We start from the raw sequence: 22434 nt of genomic DNA on the forward strand, positions 1-22434 counted from the left end.
ATGTAGGTATTGGTATAAATCTTCATTTTTATCTTCATTACAACAATAGCCCTGTTCCATTGGGAGGTGGCAAAGTACTACTAGTAGTTTACTAGCGATTTTCAATGAAACGCACTTTCAACGAATTCAATACTAATCGTATCTACTCGGGAAGAAGAGCATGAGTAGATGATAGTACTAGATTAACCAAAACATCTACTAGGTAAAAGTAAACTACCACCTCCAATGGAACAGGGCTAATAATAGCAACTTTGCGAGGTAGGCCTTAAACGTGTTTTTTTTGTTGCCGAAAAAGACAACTTTCATGATGGGCTGTACCGCATCAACCACGACAAAAAAATCCAACGACAGCATTTTAGTATGAAAACTCCAAACCTTAAAGTCCACATTCTGATTTTGTTCACACAACAAATAGTCCAGTCATTTTAGATTTGGTTGTATGGAGGTCTGAGAAATAATTCGCAACTGCAATTCGGACTAAAAATATGAAAGTACACTAGTACAGGAACTAAACCCCCCATTTTCCGAACAAATGTCTGGACGACTTTGGCCGCCATTTTGTTTTGAACAGTTTTGCGACTATCGCTTGTAGTTCGGCTAGTTTTGGTCTTAGAGAAAAATGTTATGAGACAAAGTTGTAGCAAATTTTATTTCCCACAAAAAATGTTAAGTAAGTTTTTATTCTAAAACCTACCATTTAGGAGTTATAATGAATTTCGTAAAATGCTATGCTCACTTATTTTTTATATTCACCATAACTTTTTTTTTCAAACTTTTATTAAAAAATTGTTGTTATAAAAGTTAAAGAGCTACTAATTATCTATGTTTGTCTCATACTAAGTTTTTTTGTCCGAGTTGCCGTTTCCTCACTAAAACAAAAATTCAATAAAAAAATTAGCAAAAACAGGGTGAGGGGAGAGTACGATAATTGTGGTGCCGAGATTTTATAACAGTTTTTTGAAGAAGGGTTCAATACAAGTATTTTTTACTATCGGAAGGGGGGTCTATCTCCCCCCGTTTATGCGGGAGGGGCAGTTTTCTAAAAAAAAACAGCCTAAAATAAAAAAAAATATTAAAAAACAACGGCAACACTTACAGTTATGAATGATACATTTTTCAAAAGCCACAATTATATGCATTATTGTAGTTTTTAAATGGAGCTATTAAAATTTATAGTTTTTGAAATAATCGATTAAAAAAAATTTTTTTTTCCTAAATTTAACTTTGAGATCGATTATTTCAAAAACTATAAATTTTAATAGCTCCATTTAAAAACTACAATAATGCATATAATTGTGGCTTTTGAAAAATGTATCATTCATAACTGTAAGTGTTGCCGTTGTTTTTTAATATTTTTTTTTATTTTAGGCTGTTTTTTTTTAGAAAACTGCCCCTCCCGCATAAACGGGGGGAGATAGACCCCCCTTCCGATAGTAAAAAATACTTGTATTGAACCCTTCTTCAAAAAACTGTTATAAAATCTCGGCACCACAATTATCGTACTCTCCCCTCACCCTGTTTTTGCTAATTTTTTTATTGAATTTTTGTTTTAGTGAGGAAACGGCAACTCGGACAAAAAAACTTAGTATGAGACAAACATAGATAATTAGTAGCTCTTTAACTTTTATAACAACAATTTTTTAATAAAAGTTTGAAAAAAAAAGTTATGGTGAATATAAAAAATAAGTGAGCATAGCATTTTACGAAATTCATTATAACTCCTAAATGGTAGGTTTTAGAATAAAAACTTACTTAACATTTTTTGTGGGAAATAAAATTTGCTACAACTTTGTCTCATAACATTTTTCTCTAAGACCAAAACTAGCCGAACTACAAGCGATAGTCGCAAAACTGTTCAAAACAAAATGGCGGCCAAAGTCGTCCAGACATTTGTTCGGAAAATGGGGGGTTTAGTTCCTGTACTAGTGTACTTTCATATTTTGAGTACAAATTGCAGTTGCGAATTATTTCTCAGCAAAAGTATAACTTGACTGGACTAAAAACGCTATCGGCAGCGTTTTTTGCGGTCGGTTGTCCTTGGTGTGGCACAGCCTTTAAGCAGGGGGAGCCTTTTTGGATTTTTTCTTCGATGCTAATTGAAAATAGTTTTCAAAGTAAACAAAAATCTATTCTTTTTTACAAATTGAGCATCTGCAGATTCATTTTCACATCTCTTCACTGAGGGAAAAAACAACTTTAAATCAACGAAAACAACGTTGATTCAACTATTTTTCGAAATGATTTTGCGTTGAAGACGTAAATTTTGAAATCAAAGTAGAAAATAGTTAGTTTAAAGTCGTTTGCCGTTATAAAACATCTTTAAATCAAAGTTGTTTCAACTTTGAAAAAAAGCATCGAAACTACAACTCTTGGACCTCTAGGCGAATCCTTTACCAACGTGCTATCTCACTGTTGGAAATAAGGGTGATAAAATGCAACAAAAGCTGAAGTCCGACAAAAAGAAAAAAATTTCTTAAGTTGTTTCAATTTTATTTTAAAAGTGTTTTATGTTAGTTTTTTCAACATTAAATCAACGTTGAAAATAATACATTTTACGTTGCGGTTTTTCCATCAGTTTTCATTTCTGTGCGAATTCTTTACAAAAAAAAGGATCACAACATTTTTTAAAAGAGCATTGCTTACTTTTTTTTTTACTAAATTTAAAATGTTGGGAAGTTTTTGAACAACAATATACAACTTAAAATTGTGTTTGTATAAGGCCTTATAGATGCTTCAGTAAAGATGCAGAATTGCTTATGGCTATGATTCTTTGTTTTTTTTTTTAAGTTACACTTCTAAGTTTGTACAGAGTGAAAATTTACTAACCTTCTTAGCACCATCTAGTTCTCATAATAAATTATATATAACATTTGTTTTTGTTATGGTGTGCCAACAGACGATAAGATAAAAGATAATTGGATGGACTCTTCTTATATGGACTTGATTTTCATATAATCTACAACAATCATAGTATTAGCTTTTTATTAAGGGGATATTTCGGTACTAGTTTCAAACCCTCCTATTTCCTCAAAAACTCTTTTTCATGCAGAATATAATAATAAAGTTTCTTATTATTCTATGGTGCAACTTGTTTATCCCTTTGGCTTTAAAGCCAATGACAATTGACATTTCTTTTCAAAAAGTAAATTTTCATATAATAATTTAAAAAAAGATAATCATGTCTCAAACCATCAGACATTAAAATACTAAGTCATGGAAATGGTTCTCAAATGTGTAATATGAGATAGTAAATTGAAGTTAATTAAATCATGTCTCTAACCACAACGGGGACTTTTTCGAATGCATCATCTTGCCATGAATCGCGCACCTCAATACTAAAATTCTTAATCTTGTTCAATTTGAATCACTTGTTTACAACATTTCATGGACAGAGATGAGTATTTACTTCATATGTAGCAGATCTACTTCATTAATTTATTTTGATGTATCTGCTACGTAGCAACCTGTTTCTACTTCGTTTAAAAAATTTTTTCTAACGAACAAAATTTCATTTAAGATGTGTCATCTTGTTTCATTTTTTGTTAAAAAAAATGCATTGTTAGTGCTCTTTAGGCACTGCAAGAATTTCACATCATATACATCCAAATCAAAGACCCATCCAAGATATTAATTATTTTATGTCACCGCCCAGATCCACATAATGGCTGTGGGTCCGGTTATGCATTTTGCATAAAATAAATCAGACATCGGCTTTTAAAAAACAATCTTAGGTTATTATATGGCAGATGGCACATCTTTGCTCATGGAACTAAGACCAAGTCAATGAAAATAATTTTGTAATAAAAAACACTTTATAATTTGAAATTAAAAATCATTATAGCAATCACGGGGATGGCTTTTTGAGAAAAAAAAATCATATTTGTTATTTACGAGTGATGCGCTTTCAAGCCATGCAGGTCTCATTTAAATCGGTGCTGGGTTTTTTTTTTTTTAATATATTTATTTTTGGGCATTCTCCTTTGTTTTATATGTATATTTTTTTTTTTTCATTATCTGCTACATATTTTGCAAATCTACTTCGTTTTTTTGGGCAGTATGTTTCACTTTTCGGGCTTAGCATTCTCATCCCTGTTCATGGATCTTCTTACCTTACCGTGGATAAGGAATCACCTTTTTATTAGCCCAAAACTTTCTATTTGGAACCAAACAAAAATTAATATAAGAGCAATCGTTACTTATACTCTTATACTCTCTCTCTCTCTCATGAATTATAAGTAGGTATAAGAGAGAAACTATACAGCTGGTTGGTATGAATTCATAAAATCAAGTTCAAGTTGTCGTCTTCACTTGGTTTGCCTGGTATTATTATTAAGTGCCAATCGATCTCGTTGGAAACAATCATCATAATCATCAGTCTAGTCGAGTTTAAGATACAATTAAGACGTGCTCTCTCTCTCTCAACACGTCTGTTTAGCGCGTAGTTATTAAAATTTTCTAAAAAAAGATACTAGCGATAACGATAAAAACAATAAAATAATAAATAAATTATTATGATGAGTTCATAAATCTATCTCAATATAAAAATACAAAACATTTTAGATATAAGATGAAAAATCTGCCAATACTCAAGACTGGAAATGCAATGAATATGCATTTCACACTTTATCTGTGTCTATTTTTAAATCTCCTTGTGAGTGCACTGACTTACACTATTCCTGATCCAAAAGTGGAATTACTTAGTCCTAAGGGAATACGAATTTCAATTCCCCGTAAGTAAAGCTATACTTATTTTTTTATAGCTTCTATCTTATTCGTATGTGAATTTCTTGTTAATGGATAAAATAAGTTAATGTCACCATCATTATTCGAGGGGATTTCTTTGTTGAGTTTAAATTTAAATATCAATTTTAAATCCGGTTTTATCGAATCTTATTAATTCAATGGTCTATAAGTGTAATAACCAAAAATCAAGCAAGTTTAAGGTAGCAAAAAGATATTTTTTATTTGTCAGACAATAATTTCCGAAATGAATGAATGAGTGTTGTTGGGTGATTTAGGTTTGTTTTGAATTGTTGGAACTATTTTTAACTATTTGAAGTTTTGGCGCACGAACAGATACTAAACGTACAGTATCTTGGACCTAACGTACATGCCTAGGCTAATGAAGGTTATGTTAAATAAATAAACAAAAATTTAAATACGCTTAAAGTAGAATTGTTTGTCAATATTCCCGTATATCTGAGATTACAGATTAAATTTATAATCAGCAAAACGGTTATTGTTCGATTAAATTAAAAGATCAAGGTTATCAGCATCTTTTCAGATACAAATGGGGACTATTCTGGTTTGTTCATCAAGTGAATCGAAAAGATTTGCACTCTTTCACTCTACGTATACTGTTCTGTGTAAAATATAACATATTTTATAGACAGTTATTGCCAGTTTTCTATAAAATAAATTCAAATTTAATTTTAAAAGAAAAATCCAATTGTGAGCGCCAAACAACAACAGTTTGGAGAAAAATTGCGAGGTAGCATGTAACGGTCCTTGAGCAGTGTTTCGGCGGAATTTAATTTTTACTCGGGCTTTAAGCCTGTTTTCACTAGACCCCAAATGAGATAATTTTGCAAATAAAGTCAGTTTGAATTTCAAATTAAAAAAAAAATTCCTTTACGATTTTTAACTTGATTTATCGGAGCAAACTATTGATTTTACCGAAGCATCGCATCGTGCATCGATTTTAGTTTCTTGCAAATAAAGAAATTTAGAAAGCTGTATTTAAAAAAAAATATATTTTTTTAAAAGTGTAACATTAAAAAAAAAGTTTGTATGTCATTTTTAAGAAAATATTTTAAAATAATATTTAAAAAAAAAATCATCAAACCGTTTTCAAATAAAATGCACGACTGCCTTTAGAGTTCAAGTTGCTTAAATTTTAAGAATATTTTGTATAGAAATTTGGGAAATGCCATTTAAAAAAAACTAATTTTTTATAAATAATTTTGAAAAAAAGTTTTTAAATAAAAATGGTAGGTATGCCATTTTGTAGAAATCACTAATCAACATCTAAATCCAAAATTTCAAAAAAATCACATCCCCGTTTTCGAAAATTTGATTTTTCAAATAAAAAAAAATTTCAAATTTTTTTAAAAAATTCAAAAAATTATTTTTTTCTGATTTATATTAAAATGATTTTGTATAAAAAATTTGGTTGATTTTCAAAAAAAAAATGTTTTCCTCAAAAGATAGACCGTGTTTATCTGGAAAATCTCCAAAAAATGCTACTTACCAAGTTTAAAATCAATCGGTGGATCCGCTAAGACTGTAGGTCCATATACAGACAGACAGGCAGACATACAGATAGACGGACTAACGGGAACCACTATCATCGTAATTTTATGTCTGATTGTTATCTCAACTTTTTTTTTTGTACGAAGGCATAACTTGTTATACAGGGTGTCCCAAAAGTTAACGTCGAAACGAAAACGGTAGATAGGGTAGGTGGTGACAGTTATCAGAAAAATAATAAAAAAATCGCAGCCATATATTTTGGGAGTTATGGGCATTTGAAAAAAAGTCGAAAAAATGGTCACCCTGTGACGGTTTTTCATGTGCCGTGACTACAAATCTTAATTTTTCTCAATTTTTTCTTTTGTTACGGAACCTTGAATAACCCTGCTATCAAATGCATTCAAAAATTTTAACTCAGCTTCATCAGTTTTAAAGAAAATATTACTTTTTTACCCAACTTAGTACTAAAAAAATTTTACATGACTCTAATTCAAAGAGCCGTAGTTTAAAAAAAATGCACTACGATGTTTCGGCAAGTTGCCTTAAAAGTTGGTGTGTTCAAAACTTTTTTTTCAAAATGGTATAACATTGTTGGGAATATTTCATAAAAAACCGAGATAAATTTTTTTTTCCTAAGAAATCCGATGTTTTTATGAGGTAAATTTTCCATATTATTCAAATTTGTACCCTTTCAGAACCTTTCAGAATACAAAAACTTGATATTAACATCAATTTAAAAAATATTTTTTTCGTACCCAAGATTGATCGCGAGTGCGAATTATTAATTTTTTTATTTCAATGCGAAATTATAAACTTTGTCTGAAAATACTAATACGAAGCATTTTTCAGATCTCCCTCTCTATTATTAAATTAAATGCTAACTTGAGAATTTTCTGTGTATTGCATTCTGTTTTATTTATTTATTTTTTTTTTAAGAAAAAGATTGAAAAGGTAAAACGACTTTCATTTAATCAACTACCCACAAATATTGCTGCCAAATTAAAAAATTTAAATTTAAGGTTCGTTACGCTCAAAACTAATTTTAATTTTATGCGTGATATTGATTTAGCGAGAATTCTATGTACTACCGAGATTTTTTTCAAAAAGCGAAATGTTGATTTGCAGGATTTAAAAAATGGCAGATTTTCTTATGAGATTTTTTAAATGCAAAATTAAATTTTCCATGTTTTTTGCAAAAATACGAGATTTTTTTAGATCAATCGTTCGACTCCCATTTTTTTTAAAACTTCGAAAGTACGACCTTATTAAATAAATAAATTTTAATCATAATTAATCAAACCGTTTTGAAAAACTGATATTAGAATTTTTTTCAATTCAAAAGTAGTAAAATAATTGCAAAACTAAAGGTTTTTTAAAATCAAAATCGTTACAGCCGTTTTTGAGAAAAACAAGCTTAGTCTTTTGGCAACTAGACAAGTACCATTAAGTTTGGTCCTTAGTGTAATAATTTCAATTTATCACTTCTAGGATATCTTCCAAAACTCATATTTACCAAGTTCTAATCAAATCAGTTCAGTATTTTGAAACTCAAGAATTTTTAACTTAATTTAAAATGAATAAATAACTAGTCATTTTTTAGTAAACTAAACTAAAGAAACTTTTTTTGTTCTTTCCAGATGAAAATGGCATTGCTCTTGTTGGCTACCATATAAACATCAACAAACCAATAGCCCTTCTCCAACCAGGTGATTATGCTGCAGACATAACAAATCCTACAGACGGACGTTGGATTTTCGATATAACAAATGCATTTATTGATCCTGGTCATAAAATTAATTTCTGGATTCATGTACAATATGGAAGTTATGCCTTCCGAAAGTTAGGTTCAGAAATTGCATCGGGTGATGCAGTAAACATTTCCGAACCAACATTCGAATCAACAAGTAGGCCAACAAGTAGACCAACAAATAGGCCAACTAGTAGTACAATTCCATTAGAAGAAGATCCCATCATTGGGAGCTGTGAAGAATCAAAAACAACAATGGATCGAAAATCAGTCTGTAAAGGCGAACTTATTTTCGAAGATAATTTCAATAGTTTAAATTGGACCAAATGGAAACGTGAAGTTAAAATACCGCTTTATTCAGATGATGCTGAATTTGTTTCATTTCAAACGCGAGATGAAAATTGTTATGTTAGCAATGGGCAATTACATATTGTACCAAATTTACTATCTGAAGTTCCAGGATTTAGTGAATCGAGTATTCGAACTGGGAAATTAGATCTTGGATCTGAGTAAGTTCGAAAACTTGATTGAAATACGTTAACTGATGGTATTTTTTAATTTAGTTGCACGGGTATAATTGATATCTCGGAAGAATGTACAAGAGATGCACATTTTTCAAGAATTCTACCACCAGTTGTATCGGCCAGGATTCGAACAAAGGACTTTTTTAGTTTTCGTTATGGAAAAGTTGAAGTGAGGGCCAAAATGCCAAGAGGTGATTGGTTGTTTCCTTGTAAGTTTGACAGACAAAGATTTCGCTTCTATAAATCCTTACAGATGCTTTTATAGCTTCTGTAAAGCTTTATAGAAGCAAAATTGTTATTTTTGTAATTATTGTAGTTATTTTTCTTTTCAGTAATCTTACTGGAACCTATTGAAAACTATTATGGATTCACAGGATATGCATCTGGTCAAATGAGAGTAGCATTTATAAGAGGCAATGAATTCCTAAACGATAAGGATGATAACGAAATTTCAGGATATCGGATTTCTGGTGGAGTTGTATTGTCAGCACGGGATGCACTTCGTGATATTTGGCTAAAAGGAAGTGTACGTAGAACACATTTGGGAAATGACTTCCATACGTACACTTTAACATGGACGGATGAATTGATTTCACTTGAAATTGACAACAATGAATATGCAACTATTCGTGGTGGCTTTTCTAGACTTTATACAACACAAAATCTAAAACATGCTAAATTATGGGATAATGGTGATGCTATGGCACCATTTGATAGAGAGGTTGGTTAAGAAACTGTAGAAAATTTAATGAATCATGATTAAATTTATTTTTAATTTTTAAAGTTCTTCCTAACTCTGGGAGTATCGGTTGGAGGACATTCGGATTTTCCTGATGGTGTGTTAAATGGATTTGCTCGGCTTGAAAAACCTTGGAAAAATGAACATCCGAAGGCGGAATTACAGTTCTGGAATGATCGAGAGAACTGGTTGAAGACATGGAATGGAGATAATGCTGGACTACATGTGGACTATATAAGAGTTTACGCTTTGTAAACTAAAAAAAATTACAGAAAAGACTGAAATAAATCAATAAAATTTAAAATATTTATTTAACAAATTTTCAAAAATTTAAAATCTAAACAGTATAAAAGGAAAGGTTTCGTTCTCCAAGGACTACTTAATTTTCTAATTCTGGTTCCTTGTCATTTTTCCTGTATATCTTGAATTACATCCTAAACTACTGAAGGTGTTTTCTTCAAACTTGGTAGTTATAGATATTTCTAAGGTACCCTCGATTAAAAATAAAATTTTTGTTTAGGATCAAAATTCATGGTTTCGCTTTCAATCAAAATTTTTAAACAAAAAAATCCAATGAATACACATTAAAATCATAGAAAAATTAAAAAAAAAAAATATAAGTTTTTGGATTTTTAAATAAAAAAGTATCATATTTTTTTTAATTATAATTAATCTTTTACTAACTTTTCTATAAGGAAAATTACTTTTTTGATTTTGATAATATTAATATTTTTCAAACGTTGCGTTGGTAATTTAAAATGCTTTACCCTTTATGGGTCAAAAAATTGCCGCTGGCAATATTGTTTTTTTTTTAATTTAAATTAAAAATTTTTGTGAATCAAAATATTTCTTTTTTTCAATTTTTTTTTAATTTCATGAATTCAGAAGAAAGCCTAAATTTTTTGAGGAAAAAAACAATATGGGGGAGGAAAAATGTTCCATCGAAGAAAATTCATCACAAAATGACTTAAAACGTACGAAAATAAAATGCACGAACTTCTGTATAAACATATTAATATAATTCATCAAGTTAAAAAAGAAATAAGAAGCTCAATTCAAACATTAATACCTTGATTAAAAAAATAAATCTTAGTTTCTGAGAACTTTAGAGAAAGAAAAGTAAAATGAAGATCAGAATTTTACTTTGGAAATAAAATAATTAAATTATAATCACAACAAAAACATTACTGTTAAAAAAGAGCCAAGTTCTAATGTGTTGAAATTATGCCGGCACAAAAAGTATTGAGATGTAAAAGTGTACCAAGTTCTAAAGTTTGAGTTCAAATTCGTATCAATAAAATCTTGATTGTTCTCTTGACAATTTTTCTTTTAATTACCGATTTTTAAATTTATTTAAAAAATTGCCAAGTAAACAATCGAGATTTTATTGATACGAATTTAAACCCAAACTTTAGAACTTGGTACACTTTTACATCTCAATACTTTTTGTGCCAGCAGTGAGTCAGTTACGGTTTTTGCGATTTTTGAAGCCCTATATCTCAGAAACTACTCTTCGTAGGAAGCTGAAATTTTGTGAGGTGTTTGGTTTTGACCAGCTCAACAAATGTATCGAGTTTGAAATTTCTAGCATCTTTGGTGTGGAAGTTAGAGGGGGGTCGAAAATGGCCTGAGTTGTTTCCTGTAAATAAGGTTGTAGTGCCAAAGTTGCTAGAGAACTTGGCTGGGCACTACCGTGCCCCTTGATTTCTGAAAAAGTAAAAATAAAAAATCTTTTTTTTTAATATTTTTTTTTTTTGATACTTATTAAAACTTAATATTTTTACTTGAAAAAAAAAATTGGTAATATTTGAGTTGAGTTTCTTAATACTTTTTATTTTGATAAGTTATGTTAATATATGCAGAGTTAACACCTGTTCAAACATTGCAAGGTCAGGAAAAATAGAATAAGTTCCGATCTATAAAAAACAGTGTTTTTGTTTTTCAAAATAGTTTTACTCCTTAGTTTAGTTTGATTCAATTTCAATTAAAAATAGAATTAAAAAAATGAGTGTGTGTACACATGAAAACGCGACTGAATTCATACTTCTCACTCAGTATACATTATGTAAATAAATTTCGTTTGGTATTTTTAATTTTTCTTATTTTTGTTCTATATTTTTATTAAAATAATCAATTATGATGATCTTAGGAAATTTTTTGATGCTAGATCTCCTTACCTTAACCCAAGACAATCTGATTTCTCTGAAAATAGTTATGCATGAAAAAATCTTTATAATTGGAAATTAAGAATCTTCATACCAATTTCCGGGACTAATTTTTTGATAAAAAAAATAAATAAATTTTATCTACGATTGATAGCCCTACACTCCTACAGGTTTAATTTTAGTATATGTTGTTTTTATTTTCCTTTTATTTATGAGTATTTACATTTTTGTTTTCCGTTATTTGTGAAAAAAAAACACGTGCTTGAGCACTAGTAGTAGCAACATGCAACATGCCACATGGAAATTACAACATGCAACTTGCCAAATGGAATTTACTACATGCAACTTGCCACATGCAACTTGTCGCATGCAACTTGCCTTATGCAACTTGACACATGGAAATTACCACATGCAACTTGCCGCATGCAACTTGCCGCATGCAACTTGCCGCATGCAACTTGCCACATACACTTCCATACCACATGCAAGATGCACTTGCACTATGTTTCATGCCGCACATGCAACTTACCAAAGTGGTTGTTTTGTTTTTGTTTTTGCCGTACTACGGCGTACTGCATTTTTAAATACCAAAGTACTGCCAACTCTAAAGGTGAAACAACAGCCCTGCTACGCAATTGTCAGTCTCGGAGATAACGTTCCAATAAGATGAATATTCATGAATGTCTTTTACTTATTGCAAAACATATTTTATGGTATGAGTTTTAAGGTTTTCGCGGTTGTTAAGACATGACATTATTAGGGTTTTTCGGATTATCCGCGTTATATATATGTAAATATAAAGTGAGTTCACTACTGTACTCACCCCGAACGTTTCGCTTCAAATTGCAATGAGCGTGGTCACCGGGAAACTGCCAGCGAGATGTTATTAGCGATTTTGGCTACGCAAGTTGTAGCGGGGCGTAGGAGGTTCCGTGTTTTGTTGCAGGCTTGCAAGTTGGGAGCAAACCGTACTCACTGCATCCTTGTTGGTGTGAAGCGGCAATTGTATGGAACGTGACGAGTTTATTAAGGGGTCCCAGGTTCTTCATATATGTAGGACAAACTCAGAGGAGTATTGCTACACGCCTGAAAGAGCACATTAGCGCTGTTAGCAAAAAACAAAGGGAAAAGTCTGCCATATGTGAGCATATACTCGATCATCCAGATGAACACCACTGGATCCATTTCGATCAAGCTAAGGTTCTAGCAAAAGAGCCTCACTATATACCGCGCCTGGTTCGTGAAGCGATTGAAATAAAACGACATCAAAATTTCAATCGGGACGACAGTTTTAAGCTTTCTCGTACGTGGGACCCATTAATAAACTCGTCACGTTCCATACAATTGCCGCTTCACACCAACAAGGATACAGTGAGTACGGTTTGCTGCCAACTTGCAAGCCTGCAACAAAACACGGAACCTCCTACGCCCCGCTACAACTTGCGTAGCCAAAATCGCTAATAACATCTCGCTGGCAGTTTCCCGGTGACCACGCTCATTGCAATTTGAAGCGAAACGTTCGGGGTGAGTACAGTAGTGAACTCACTTTATATTTACATATATATAACGCGGATAATCCGAAAAACCCTAATAATGTCATATTTTATGGTGTTGTACTTGTTTTCATTTCTTGAAATTCTAAACTCATGTTAATCATTTTGGTTGGTTTCATGAATCGTCATTCCAATAGTTTCCACAATTTCGTATGGTGGAATTCGGTGATTCATTACATTTACTTATTAAACAATTTCAGTAGACGCGCAGTGTTACGTTACTGCTACTGCTGCAACTTTTGATGTTGGTATAAAGTGGTTACGGGTATATCTTTCGAAATTAATGGTGAACTTTGAATGTGTTCTGATAACTTTTGATAGCTTTGAGCTAGGAATGCGTATCTATTTGTTATATTTTGAAATGGTTCTATAAATGTACTAAATGTGAGCTTTACAAACAATGGTTGAAAGCCGAAGGCTCGAAGATCCAATGTCAAGGTCCAGTGAAACAAATGAAATGTAAATTCGTAAGTTACTTCTTTAAATAAGGTTAATTATACAAAATTTTACTACATAAGACGCACTCAATTATATTCTGGATTAACGTCTTAAGCAAGTATTTGTCAAAAGTTTTTCTCTCCAAAATTGTAGGCAATTCCGCTTTTTAATGAAAGTTTACATCTCCGAGTCAATTGGAGCTAAATTACTTTACAGTATTTACTTACTCTAAGTTACTCTGAAAAACTCGTCTAAGCTAAGCTATTCAAGATTAGGCCCAGCTGACATTGAATTTAATTTTGTCTTCATTGTTTTTTTTTTTTTTTTTGTGGAATTTGCACTTTATTTATTGCTACTTATTCTTCTTATAGGAGTATAATACAAATTGATAAGACAGAGAGTTTCCCCAAAGACAAACGTAGGTATATAACTTTCTCACCATTTATGTTTTTAAAATAAAATAAAATGCACGACTGGGGCCGCACGTACTTGCTCTTTGATAAAAGTAGTAGTAGTAAAAAAAAAATATTTTGAATTAGTTAAAATTTGATTTTTTTTAAGGAATTTCATAAGAAATGCAAAAATACGAAATTATTTTTTTTTAGTTTTTCTTACGCCATATTTTTGTTACTCGTGTTTTTTTTTTGGCAAAAACAAAAAACGCAATTAGCTACATAGCTTAAAATCACTTAAAGCATTATGTATGTCAAATTTAGCCTAGAAAATTGTAATAACTAACTAACGGTGTACGGGAAGAGCCGACATCAAAGATTAAAAAAAAAGTAAAGTCATATTTCCATTATCCGTATTTTTTGAGAAAAACTAAAAATGCAGTTACGTTAGATTTACGTATAACATTACTTGTGTAAAATTTAATCGAAATCGTTCTAGTCATTTACGAGAAAATTGCAATAACTCCATTAAGATGTACGGGAAGAGCCGACATCCGCGATTTAAAAAAGAGTTAATGTCATATTTTCACTATCCGCATTTTTTGAGAAAAACTAAAAACGCAGTTATGTTAGAACTGCAAACAGCATTACGTATGTTAAATTTAATCAAAATCGTTAGAGCCGTTTTCGAGAAAGTTGCAATAACTCCAAAACTTTGTATGGGAGGTATACGTTTAAAGCGAGATATTAAAAAACAAAAAAAAAACAACCTTGGAAATTACAAAAAAATCATCTGTACCAAATTTCAAGAAAATCCCTCAACCCGTTTAGGCTGCAGCTTCATGTGGCAACGCACCGACGCGCAGACCGACGGACGTCATGACGAAAACCACTTTTTCGGACTTCTCCATCATCGTAATGTTAGTTTTGATTAAAACCTCGAATTTTTTTTTTACACGAAACCAATACTTGCCCTATTGAGCAAGTAAAAAATCCAAAATAAAAAGAGACAAAAAATCGGTTTGGTTGTCGAAGATAACCTCTTCCTCATATCAAGCTTTTTCTTCTAAAATAAATACTCATCTAATTTCACTCACTAACTTGAATAAAAAAATAAAACAAAAACACTCATCGAAGACTTAGGTTTAAAAAGTATTATAAATGCATATTAATAAAAAAGCTATCAGATGTTCGAACTACGAAAGAATATTTTTGGCAATCAAGTTGTTCTGATTCACCGATCGACAGTCTAATCGATTATTTTAAATTCAGTCTTCTAACAATTAAGATGTTCCCTTGCTCTGGTGCCGGTTTAAGACAAGCTTATCAATAAAACGTGTGTGTAACTATAAATAAGAGTATCTAGTGGATTGTTTGTGTTTGGAATTTCTACAAAATTGAAAAAAAAAAAAAAAAATGAAGATCTTACTAAGATCTTCACTTGTTTTATATTTAATCTTGGCATTAGTAGAACGAGTTAAAAATACGGAATTTACAGTACAAATACAACCAATAAAAGGATTTACTTTATCATTTCCACGTAAGTATTTATGTATGATTTTTTTTATTTTTTTTTTTATTAAAATTTAAATTCAAGTGCAAGTGTACTTTAAGTTATAAATCTTTTGGTGCGTTATGTTCGAGTGATATTATTTATTGTTCCTGGTGGCTATTTTTTTTCTCTTTGAGAATTTTAATTTAATACCAAGCAACCACATGCAATTTGCAACATACAATACAACATGTCACATCCCAACTAACAATTTTGATTCTATAAACCTTTACAAAAGCTATATTTCCAACTGTAAAGCTTTAAAGAAGCAAAATTGTTTGTTGGCATGCATTATGTTACATTAATTATGACACATGCAAAATAGATCTGTCTGGACAGCCATCGGCATGCATCTGTGGTTAAAAGTCAATTAACCCGTTAATACAAAATACAAACAAAATTAAAAAAAAACCCTCAAGATCATCGAGCCAAGCCAATGTGCAAAAACATTATTCATACCTTCGGTTTAAAGCAATAACAACAACTCAGTATGTGTCTTTACTCACAAATAAAAAATGCAAAAACAAAAGGTAGTACCATGGGGTTTAGTGGTACCATCGGGTTTAGTGGATTATGTAGCTATTGTTTTTGGATATTTTGTATTGTGAGCTAATCGAAGTGTAGGTCGTAGATGTACTTTTGTGGCGTTATGCATATACTGTAGGTACCTAAAAGTAGTTATCTTAATATTTTGTATTATTTTTTTTCTTATATTTCTGTGTTCTTTGTTTGTGCCCATTTATAATACAAAAAAAAGTCAATATAACCAATAAAAAATACAAAAAAAAACCCACAAAATCATACCAAAAATATTATTCGACTACTACCGGTGGTAGTACCTATCTATGCTTCCTGATTACCGTGCACTAAGTTTTCTCTTAGTGGCTATTTGTGACGAACGATGTGGTGGTTTATTGTGAGTACATAAATCGAAGAAGGTATAGTTCGTATCGTAGGTGAACTTTATTTTTGCATTTCAGTTGCGACAACGCAAGCAACAACATCAACATTTCCCATACCACATGCAATATGCAACTTGCAACAAGCAAAATTCAACATGCAATAAAAATGCAACATGCAATATCTAACACGCAACACGTAATACGCAATATGCAACATGCGAAATGCAAAATCCAATATGCCACATGCAATATGGAGCAGGCGAAATTTAACATGCAATATGCAACATGCAACATGCAATACGCAACTTGCAACACGCAAAATTCAACATGCAATATGCATCAGGCAACATGCTGCATATGCCGATTTCCCTACTGTTTCTGTTTCGGTTTCTATTTCTACTTCTGTTTCTGCCCATTTATAATAACAAAAGTGAATGGCGTAATTATAATAATCAAAACAAAAACAAAACAAAAAACGGGGAAATTTTCGCTCCAAACAATACCACATGTCCGAAACAACAACAATAATGCCTACACATATGTATACTCACAATAAAAAAAATGACCTTATCAACTACGTCAGCTTCGACATTAACCAGCAACAACGACGTCATACAAAAGCTTGAATCTCAGGTTCAAAAATTCGTATCTCACAACGAGTGTAACTTGTTCTCCTCTTTCACCTATCATCCTCATAGTGACTAGTGAGTTAGATAAGACAACAATAAATTGTGTCTGTGGGTAATTTACTCGCTTCTCAAACTCATAACAATTGTGTTAGTTTGATTTCAGTTAAATTGGTGTATGTGTTAATTTAGTAACAGAGGTGAATCAATACAAATTTCCACTTTAAGGCCCATTTCAGACAACTAGGGTACGTGTGAACGCACCTCTGTGATTTTTATTTTACCACGTTTTCACAACTGGCCTTTTATGTACTTGTTTTGTAATCCTGTAGTGCTTCTATAAGCAATAATTTATAGACTTATAAAGTTTAACTATAATAGACAGAAGCTAAGAGATGAAAAAAACACTTTTCTTTTCGGTCTGTCAAATGAAAATAAAAAATGTCACATGCTGTCAGTTTCATAATAATTACATTCTTAAAGTGCGAATGCGATTAGCGACTAGACGATTCACAAACAGTGCGGAAAAGTGTTGCTGAATCGAGTCTCACCTTAGAACTTATTTTTTTTTATTATTTCTCTCAAAAATCTTGTAAAATATTATTCAGAGAACTTTTAAGGAATTACAACGGAAATGTATGCCATAACTGCACAGAGAAAAACAAAATCCCAAACCGGAACGTCAACATTCAGGTGTGGAAATCTTTTCATACAAAAACTCGTATACCGCTATTGCATATCTTTAAGGCTTGGCCACACCGGAGGGTACGCGGTAGCGGTACGGGTAGCGGCAACGATATTTGTATTAAAACAATTCCACACCCGAACGTTGATGTGTCAGTTTGGAATTTTTTCCATACAAATACCCGTACCGTTACCTGTACCTCTACCGCGTACCCTCCGGTGTGGCCAAGCCTTAAAGGCTTGGCCACACCGGAGGGTATGCGGTATAGCAGTAACGATATTTGTACTAAAAAATTCCACACCTGAACGTTGATGTGTCAGTTTGGAATTTTTTTCATACAAGTACCCTCACCGCTACCCGTACCGCTACCGCATACGCTCCAGTGTGGCCAAGCCTTAAGGCTTGGCCACACCGGAGGGTATGCGGTATAGCGGTAACGATATTTGTACTAACAAATTCCACACCTGAACGTTGATGTGTCAGTTTGGAATTTTTTTCATACAAGTGCCCTCACCCTTAAGGCTTGGCCACACCGGAGGGTATGCGGTATAGCGGTAACGATATTTGTACTAAAAAAAATTCCACACCTGAACGTTGATGTGTCAGTTTGGAATTTTTTTCATACAAGTACCCTCACCGCTACCCGTACCGCTACCGCCTACCCTCCAGTGTGGCCAAGCCTTTACCCGTACCGCTACCGCATACCCTCCAGTGTGGCCAAGCCTTTACGGAGCGTCGTTCGTCGCTCAGCTACTAAAATTACAGCTGTAAAAAAATTCGCTTTATAAAATCGCCGAAGAATGAGTGAACAGAATGCAGTCATGCGACGGGCTGTCAAATTACATATAAAAAAAATGCTTTTAAAATATGGTTTTTTTCTTTTTTCCTTTTTTTTTGTATTTTTACTTTTTTTTAATCAAATAGTTCCACTGATCCACTTGAGAAGAATACAAAAAATACAAAACATTAAACAAAAAGCAGCTCGTCAAACAAAAAAAAAAACCATAAACGTCAAAATCGTCACGTGATGAAGTTGAAAAAAGTTCAACCTGTGAGCGAATCGCTGAGCGACACTTTTGACAGCTGTCATTTTAGTCGTTCAGCTCTAAGACACTGTTCTTAGGTATGTTTGAAATTACTTTTTAACAGTTTTATAGGAGTAAAAATCAGATCTTTGACCCTGGGCGTTCCTATTAAATAAATAAAATGTGAAAAAATTCCACTTTACAATTTGAATTTCTACTTTTCTTTTAGATGAATACGGTATAACAAACGTCGAAATTCATGGATCTGTTAATAAACAAATCTCCGTACCTCCAGGAGAATTTTCCAAAATAATTGGTGCACCCTTATTTGGCAAATGGACATACGTAAATAAGGAAACCGTTGTGCCCGTAGGCAAACAAATTTTCTTTTGGATAAGAATAAATAGCTTCGTAGAGCGTAAAAAAGTTGAGTATATTATAGAAACACCTGGACAGAGGCCACAAAATAACCTACACTTTATACACATTGGTGAATCAAAATTGGAAACGACAAGGACAACTGTAAATGGAAAATCGATAGATTATAGTGACAAACCTATATTCGAGGATAATTTTTATTTCCACGATTGGTCTAAATGGGAACATGAAATTGGAATTCCAATTAGTGAAAATGATGGTGATTTTGTATCCTTCCAACAAAAAGATACAAATTTGTATGTTCAAAACGGAATTTTGTACATTGTTCCTACTTTACTGTCAGATGCTAAAGAATTTAATGAAGACCAAGTTTTAAAAGGAATACTTGACCTCAGCGAAACGTGAGTGTTTTTTTAGAAATGTTTGTAAATTTATGATTATTATATAAAAAATTTACTTGCATAGTTGCACAGGTAATATTGATCCAAAAAGGGAATGCTATAGAAAGGCACGCTCGTCTCAAATTCTTCCACCAGTGGTTTCAGCCAAGATAACAACACGAAATAAATTTAGATTTCGGTATGGTAAAGTTGAAGTTAGAGCAAAACTTCCAAAAGGCGATTGGATCTTTCCAAGTAAGTTTACTTGTTTAAATTTTTAATCTATAAGTTAATTATCTAATAACAAATTCTGACCAAAGCCTAAATAGATTATTATCATAAATTTACAAATCGAGCATTAGATTTCCTCTCTGAAAACTGATCTAAGCCCAATGTCTCATTTTACCAACTCTCAATTAACAATTTTAATTCTATAAAGCTTTAAAGAAGCAACAATAGCATCTATAAGGCCTTATAGAAGAAAAGTTGTTAATCGGACTCTGTTTACTGTGTTTCTTTCTCACTCGCACGTCATGTTGAAAAAGAGATAATTTCCTGCGAGTGAGAAACCAACACTGAAGATTTAAAATGTATTAGAGGACTCCCGACAAACAATTTTGGTTCTATAAAGCTTTACAGATGCAATTGTTGCTTCTGTAAAGCATTATAGAAGCAAAATTGTTAGTAGGGCTGAGTCTTCTTCATCAGAGGCTAATATAACATGAATACCAACCTTAATTTTTCCAGTAATTGCGTTGGAACCATCTGAACACTATTACGGCGTCAATGGCTATGCTTCGGGACAGCTGAGAATTGCATCAGCAAGAGGAAATGAAAATCTCAAAGACAGCCAAAAAGCTGACATTTCTGGCAAACGATTAAATAGTGGAGCGGTGTTATCGACAGGAGATTCTTTTCATAATAATTGGCTTCATCCATCTAAATCAAATAAGCATCTTGGTGACGATTTTCACAATTATACTGTCCTTTGGACAAGAGCAGCTATTATTCTTGAAATCGATGGTGTTAAATATGGTGAGCATAAAGGAAATTTTTCAAAATTGGTTCGTGATACTCAACCTAACGCAAGACTATGGGAAAATAATAATATCATGACACCTTTTGATAGAGAAGTAAATACCACAATATTTAATGTAATTTTAATTTTTATAAATTTTGTATGGTTCTACTTACAGTTCTATTTAACACTTGGAGTCTCAGTTGGAGGACACTCTGATTTTCCCGATAACTGCAGCAATAATCTAAATGAAACAAAACCATGGAATAATAGAGATCCAAAAGCGATGTTTCAATTTTGGAAAAGTCGTGAAAAGTGGCAAAAAACTTGGAAAGGTTTAGATACTGCTCTTCAAATTGATTACATAAGAGTTTATCCTGCAAATGTTACACATAATTGAATAACATAGATTTTTCATATTGATTCATTAAACTGGACAAAGAACAAGGTGTCAACTTGATTATTTTTCAAAATAGATGGGATATTTTGTAATGTCACGGGTGGAAAAAAAAGGCCGTAATTCTGGCCCTGTTTTTTTCCGTAGGTTTGTCGACTGTACTCAATTATATTTTTATCAATAGTTTTAGCGTAAATTAAAAAAAAAAAAAAAATAAAAATCCAAACCAAAAAGATGATGTTTTTTTATACAAAAAAGGCTGCTGGCTAGAGTTTTTTTTTTAAGTTTTCTAATTCTTGCGTAGTATTGCCAACTTTCACTGCACAATAAGCCGCATGACAATTGATTGGGGATTGTCACTTTAGTCACCTTTGGTGTACACACGAATCGATTACGCCAGCAAACTTCTCCGTACGGCAAAAATCGACTCGTCAAAAGTGTACATAAATCTTCTTATAAAAGCCAGCCAAATTAAAAATATTTGCAAAATTTTCCTTAGTTCACTTTTAAATGGATTGTCCCTTTTATTATAATAATTGAAAGAGGAGACATTGGGCAAATTCATTGGGCAACAAACGTAGATCAGCCGTGGTCCTGGAATTTAAATCGCCCATTTTGACGGATTAGTTCCGGGTCAACTTCGGTTCAAGCATGAACATAAATGTACCTTAAAACTGTTTTAAACCTCATCTTTACGACCGATTTCAGAAAATAAAAGTTACTGATCCACGGATTAAATATTTTGTACAATTATGGTCCTGATGTCTATGAATATGGCCCATTTTATTTAATTTTAACTGGCCACTATCAGACTTGTCGTCGTTTGATAATTGGTCACCCTAAGTAAGTTAGCGCACTATCAGAGGCAGGCACCTCCACACTCCACAGCGAGCCAAAAGCACTCTGAGTACACTAAAAATTATCTCATTTCGAATGACAAATCGTATAGAAAAAGACATTTAATTTGACATCTGAACAGACCTAATTTGGGAAATTATCTCATTTGGGCTTTAGTGAAAACAAGGCGATGAAGTTATGATCGCTGACTTTGAAAAACTCCTAAAAATTAATCTTATTAGCGCTCTTAGAGCCTCTTTTCACTACACCCCAAATGAGGTGATTTCGCAAATGAGGTGATTTCGCAAATTAGATCAGTTCAAATTACAGAATAAATTTTTGTTCTATGCGATTTGACATTCGAAATGAGATATTTTGCGAAATTATCTCATTTGCAAAATTATCTCATTTGGGCTCTAGTGAAAACAGGCTATTAAATTAAGAGTGGCCTTTAGTCCTAAGACTTTATGTACCTAATTGAAATTTACAAGGCTGCAGGAATTTTCTAGGAGATCTTGAGCAGACCTTTTTTTTTTATATTAAGCCTACCCGACAAACAATTTTGGTTCTATAAAGCTTTACAGATGCAATTGTTGCTCCTGTAAAGCATTATAGAAGCAAAATTGTTAGTAGGGTAGTACACGCTTCTGATGCGAAACGAAAAATGTTCAAGTCTCCAAAGTCGACAAAGAAAATGCTAACGAAAAAATATCATCGAGTATCCTGTCAAAGTAAAAATAAAAAAATTCCAAATTAATTAAAAATCAAGAAAAACAACAAAAAATAATTGACAACACAAGAAATAAATGAATTAAAAGTGAAAA

The 22434-nt window shown here is 32.1% G+C and overlaps 1 protein-coding gene across 1 annotated transcript; it reads left to right on the top strand.

Annotated features, from left to right (window-relative positions):
- The first annotated feature begins 4341 nt into the window (after nt 1–4341).
- Nucleotides 4342–20994, top strand: LOC129919334 (uncharacterized). Its single transcript, XM_056000193.1, has 10 exons — nt 4342–4730; nt 7890–8508; nt 8563–8732; nt 8856–9244; nt 9308–9513; nt 15220–15350; nt 18830–19379; nt 19444–19613; nt 20106–20491; nt 20555–20994. The coding sequence occupies exons 1-10, from the start codon at nt 4568–4570 to the stop codon at nt 20774–20776; spliced, it is 3006 nt and encodes a 1001-aa protein (XP_055856168.1). The 5' UTR covers nt 4342–4567; the 3' UTR covers nt 20777–20994.
- Nucleotides 20995–22434: the final 1440 nt, after the last annotated feature.

This window comes from Episyrphus balteatus, chromosome 4, assembly GCF_945859705.1.
Source record: "Episyrphus balteatus chromosome 4, idEpiBalt1.1, whole genome shotgun sequence".
Taxonomy (NCBI): Eukaryota; Metazoa; Arthropoda; class Insecta; order Diptera; family Syrphidae; genus Episyrphus; species Episyrphus balteatus.